General features: G+C 40.5%; 1 protein-coding gene across 4 annotated transcripts in view; it reads left to right on the top strand.

Moving 5' to 3' along the window:
- Positions 1-6,003, top strand: part of dock1 (dedicator of cytokinesis 1) — a 191,077-nt gene that overhangs the window by 156,353 nt on the left and 28,721 nt on the right. For all 4 annotated transcript variants that reach the window (XM_040039076.1, XM_040039077.1, XM_040039078.1 and 1 more), the window contains 3 exons: positions 1,837-1,956; positions 3,143-3,232; positions 4,165-4,269. In XM_040039076.1, the coding sequence (XP_039895010.1) occupies positions 1,837-1,956; positions 3,143-3,232; positions 4,165-4,269 (315 nt within the window). The remainder of the gene's footprint in view (positions 1-1,836; positions 1,957-3,142; positions 3,233-4,164; positions 4,270-6,003) is intronic.

The raw sequence follows: 6,003 nt of genomic DNA on the forward strand, positions 1-6,003 counted from the left end.
AGTTCTATGTTTTATTATTATTATTGTTATGATTCTGCTCATCTACAAGTGACTGATCTTTATTCACGTCGAGGCCTGTGTAGACAAGAATGAATGAGAGGGAATGCCATCCATCCATCCATTTTCTTAACCCCTTATCCCATTTGTAATTGTCTGGAAGAGGGAAGTCTATTCAATTTGTCATAGAGTGAGAGGCAAGGTACACCCTAGACAGGTCAACAGTCAATCACAGGGCTAACACAACCATTCGCACACATTGATTCAGCAATTATCCTACCATGCACAGTTTTGGACTTCACGAGGAAGCTGGAGTACCTGGATGGAACCTTAACACGCAGAGGGAGAACTACAAAATTCCAGAGAAGGAATGATTTATATATAATTCTGTATCCTCCAGCATTTATAGAGTAAGACTGGCTATAATTAGTGCCCCAGTAGAGTACCTGCAGCAGTGTAATAACATTGATGAATTCACAACATTTTCTTCATAGTCAGAGATGTATCAGCACTTGGGTTTTGTCGATACGGGGTCACTGCTCGTCCATGAATTACCAGAGATCCTTTTTAACATATAAATGCAGTCCAGCACTAAAGGATCAATAACTTAAGCCAAGTCTTCCCAGAATCCTTCCTTATACCACAGCAACGTGGTGCAATTAATTTTTCACCCGTTGTCCGTGAAGGCAATGCAAATATTGAAGCTTTGCTATTCAAATGTGGCTATCACAATAACGGAAGAAAAAAAAAACCTGGTCAGAGATCTTAACTCTTCAGGTTACTCACAACACCATAGGAACCAATTAAAATTGGCCAGTAATGAATCAGCCCTGACAGACGCATAGGATTACGCTTGCTGTACACAGAGGCCAATCAGATTGTCTGTCTTTCTGCCAAGATGCTATAGGCTGTCAGAAACCTTATTAGTCTCTATAGTGTGTCAACAATAAGAACAAAAGAATATCCCTTGATTCTTGCAGGGTTATTTTTTCATTATCTTCTGTTTCTTTCATTGTTTAAAAATGAAAAAGCTTTTCTACTAAACAAGATTAAGTAAGTGTGTGACTCAGTTGTATCTAGTGTTTACACTGGTAGTAAAAGCCCAGCTTCTCTCTACCCTTGGAAGCTCCTGGTGCACTAATCTGTAGATTCTCATTCTTAATGCTTTTTATGGGGGGGTTGATATGCTTTTTCTTATCTAGGTTTTAGATATTGAGGTCAGCATATGTTCAAGTTGAACCTATGAGGCAAAAGCTCAGGCTTCTAAGAACTCTGTTTCAGACACACGCTGTTGTGCTGAACATCTCTAATATGGTCCTGCCAGGCACCGGCTGTGAGCACAGCTCCCCCTCCCACATCATGTTCAAAAGTTCTGTTGGTGAGGTACAACTACTCAGAAGACATTTGGCTTCAATGCAGAAAGAAAAGCACTAAAACGGCTGCAGCTAAGGGGCAGCACCGAGGCCCAGTATAAGATAGAGAGGGTTATTCTGAACTGCGAGTCATGCAACTCTGCTTCAGTTGCTTTGTGTGACTCAGTAAATATGGAGCTCCAAATGTGCTTATAGTTCCCCTTTAACACTAAGCATTAGCCACAGGAATGCTACACTTTGCACTGATGCCATCAATGATTCATTCAGTATATACTGATATGGGTTTCTTGCAGAGTCGTTTCCATCTTGCATTGTCAAAGTACAGAGCAGCTTATAAAAAGAACCACACATCACTCTAACCCATTTACACTGGATATAAGTCAGCAATTGATTTCTTGTCACTTTTCCTTTTTACTCTGTATCGTATTGTACAGTGTTGACCCCAGTGCTAACGTGTTTTCTGTAGTGGTCAGATGAGGCATGTGCAGCCCACCTGACACAGAGAGACGGCTACCAGGCCACCACTCAAGGACAGCTCAAGGACCATCTCTACCAGGAGATTATTAATTACTTCGACAAGGGCAAGGTAAGGCATCCATACACAGTTACTCACACTCATAAGCATAAGTGGACATAATGATTTTTCCTCGACTCCTGAGATGCTATTTTTAGATGTTGTCGTCTCAGCTAAATAGCCTTCCTGGCTTGAAAAGGCAGGTTTTTAAGACTGAATGGAAGTTTAATGTGCTGTTTCTGCAGAACAGGCACTGATACAGTGATAATCCCCTGTTTTTAGTTTCTGCTCTTATGGATGAAGGCGTGTATCCGAGCACACAATGTAGGTCTTACGCTGTTCCATTTAAAACCTCTTTTCTTTTATATTTCTCTTCACTCTTCCTTTTTCTCCTTTTCCCTCATAGCATGTCAGGGACTTGAATGCCATCTCGTCTGCCTTAGCCAGAAAAATCTTCCAGCTTCATAGGACCAGAGCTGCTGTGTTATTTTGGTGTATTGCCTGTTATTTGTTCCAAAGGAGAAAAGTGTTTTTCAACCTGCAAGCTAAGCCTGGAACTGAATTCGTAGGACTGAAGCCACAGCTTCTCAAAGATGATGTCCCAAAGCTTTGCATGTGTCATGAGTGTTGGGGTGCAGTCGCCACTTTTGGTTCTGCAGCCAACTGTCACTCAGCAAGATGTGGCTAGGGAGACAACAGTTTGAAAGAGCTGTGGACAAACATGCGCATACAAACCCACCAGAGTGATCAGTAAGTGTTACAGTGGCTGTAAGAATACATCAGCACTCCAGAGAGAGTGGAGTTTAAACTGAGGACAGTACCATGGGTGTCAGATGTGTCATCTAGAAAGCAGTCCCAGATGGTGTTGCCACCACCGCTCTCACTGATGGGAGGCTAATGTGAATAGCAGTCTGGACTTGGTCCACCTCCAGGCTGCCCTATATCAGTTCAGTCCAATCTAGTCTGTCAGGAACCCACTTAGAAGCTTTTCAACATGTTTGATTGGTTCACATGTACCTGTGACACAGTTCACTGTACTGAGTCAAGGAAACATGCATGATGACACATTTTCTGCTTCTAAGGACAGGTTCTGGATTTTCATTTCAGAGAAATGGGGAGAAAAGTGACAAGTTGAAGGGATTAATTTATTTTAAAAGGACCGTAATACCTTTGTCTGGGAAAGAGTAGCCGGTACCGAATGAATGATTGATTTTTATTTATTTTATCTTATTTTTCTCACTATTTATGTATCATTTAGATGTGGGAGGAGGCAATCATTTTGGGAAAGGAGCTGGCTGAGCAGTACGAGAATGAAATGTTTGATTTTGAACAACTCAGTGCATCCTTGGTAAGTAATGTTATGTTGTTAGGTAGCTTTACTTTCAAGTTGCAAACTGTATTGATATTACAATGCATGCAAAATTATTAGGAGATTATACTGACCTTATGCATATGCATGTTTAATGGATTTAATCAATTTTAGCTAATATTTAACAACAAGGTAGAATGCATCCTAAAGTGATTAATATGCTACATGAGATGTGGGCATAATTATTATTGTAGCGAAAACGGGCCAATCAGGCTGACAATCAGGCCAACACAGTGCTCCAAAAAAGCTATTGAGTTCCGACCTTTAGACATTTCATTGTTTCACAAAAAAGGGAAAGTGACAAAAAGATCAAAATGCCCTACAGATTGCTTTTTAAAAAAAAAAAAACATTTAAATCTGGAGCATCAGGAATGTTGATATTCAAGACCTGCAGCCTGTGTCCAGAAGTACAAAGACATGACAGCTACAGACAAGAAGGGGCACTAAAAACTTGGGTTAACCCTTTATTGCACAAGTATCATACAAGCCCTTTGGAGTTATTTTGCAATTTTAGGTGGAAGATTATAAAATTATTCTGATGTTTAAAAAAGGAAGGGTTAATATTTTGGAAAGGCCAAACCTTTTATTTTCCTTTTGTGTTACCAATTTTTATAGCAAAGAAAGTTAAATATTCAAGTTTGAGATTTTGAATTCTTTTGGACTGATTGTCTAATAACTGTGCACACTGTGTATAATGACTATAGTTACTCATATATCACAGATACATACAGGTTATGTAAATAATGCTGTAGTGTGTCTAATTTGTAATCTCTTGAGACTAAAAAAGGATAAGGGAGAAATTTACCACTAGTTTGAGATAAAACACAACTGCATCTGTAAAATATGCAAGGAAAATGCATGTGCGTGCTGTCCCTGCGTCTTAATAAATTTATCTTTGATTCTCTCAACAGCGGAAACAGGCGCAGTTCTATGAGAATATAGTGAAGGTCATCCGGCCCAAACCAGACTACTTTGCTGTAGGCTATTATGGCACCGGGTTCCCCTCCTTCCTACGTGTGAGTATATACACTGACATACTCAAGGCGGATAAGCACAATGTGGGTGAGCCACTTGTCAAAAAAAGATGATCAATAGATTTAATAGATTTACCTGTGCCTGCTTGGTTCTCAGCCTCAGCATTCAATACATACGTGCTTCACGCATATCTCTCCCATGAATATTGTTTTGTTGTGGCGAGGCTCACTTGTTCAAAGCCCCACCTAGTCTGGCTTTAACTTACTCACTCACTGAGACAAACTCTGAATCATAGGCAGCTGCTCCATGTGTGGGTTGCGGAGTCGATCAGAATTATGCGCTGAGTGGATCCCCTTCAGTGTGGGAAAATGGAACGTTTCTCTTGGAAAAAGGCAGACAGCTAAGAAAGATACAAAAGCAAGAATGAATGAATACATCAGTTTCTATCCCCCACTTCTAGCATGTGTGCCTCGCTTTCATTCACCATGTATCACTTTTCCTCAGTGTTAAGAGACCTGTGTAAGTCACTGTGAGCCGGTCCACTCAAAATCTTTGCCTGCATTTGCAGTTGCCTGGAGTAGTTGTAAAAACTGCAGAGCTTTGAAGAACAGCCAAAAAAAAATCTTGTCTGTAGTAATCAAAAGACTGATCAGACGGCAAGCAAAGCACTTAAGTCCATTTGCCAAACTACAGCTGGACACCATTTTTCCAACAGCACGAGCATCACAGTGTCGGGAAGATGGTGTTCCGGTGAAGTTCCGCTCAAGGTGTCCCATCACCACCTGCACAACAAAACCATGTACCCAGCACAGAGTGAAAAAGGCTGTCTGGTCCCATTGTAAATTGCTTTCAGTTGCTGAATCACAGGTTACATTCCCCTTACATTCAGCTCTAAGCTTGTTTAAGCAGATGGAGCTGCAAATGTTCTTTAAAGTGGTGGCACCACAATGAGAGACACTGATTTCTAAAATGACCACCAGAACTGAACACTGATTTTTCTGAGCTGATGGAAAATCCGCCGCCTATTTATAACATCTACCAAGTAAAGCAGGCTGCTTAACCTGAATTGATCTCTTTTTCCTCTGTAAATGTCCCGGCTGGCCTTGTGCCAATCTGATCACGGCATATCAGAGATTAAATACGTGTTTAATTGGTGTTTGATATCTCAGCACAGTGTCTGAGGTGCTGCTGGGTGCATATCTGCCCTCTATTTCATTTCACTTGCTCAATGATGTGTTTTGTCTTTTTTTTTTCTTCTTCTTCATTTTAAATGTAATCTATATTAGATCATTTTTTCTGTGTTGCTGTGTCACAGTAAGCTTAATGTTAGGCCTGAGATTTTTTTTTTGCAAGAAGAAAAATAACAGTGCTGATTAAATTTGCTTTTAATGTATGACCTGTTATGGCTGTTTTTCAGACTGTCATCTGGCATCTCACTGAAGGACATTTTATTGTACAATCAGCCACTAAATGGCCTAAAAGTCCTCGTGGAATAAGATGATATAAAACTCTAGTTTTAAGAACTGTGATCCCCGATCATACCCTTTTCATTCTATTATGAAGAACAGCCATTTCTCAAGGGCTTTGGCTACTTTCCGATCTCCGCAGCCCCCCCGTCTAACCCCTTTCATCTGGTAGGGCAGAAACTCCATTATAGACAGGGCAAGCTGCACTGGCCTAATCTAACAGGCTCTTTAAAGAACCTTTGAGGATAGCTTGGAGCTCTTATTTCTTTCTCTGTTTTATTCTTTTTTCATGTTTGCCCTTACCTGAAA

Source organism: Simochromis diagramma, unplaced genomic scaffold (genome assembly GCF_900408965.1).
Source record: "Simochromis diagramma unplaced genomic scaffold, fSimDia1.1 OVJJ01000402.1, whole genome shotgun sequence".
Lineage (NCBI taxonomy): Eukaryota > Metazoa > Chordata > Actinopteri > Cichliformes > Cichlidae > Simochromis > Simochromis diagramma.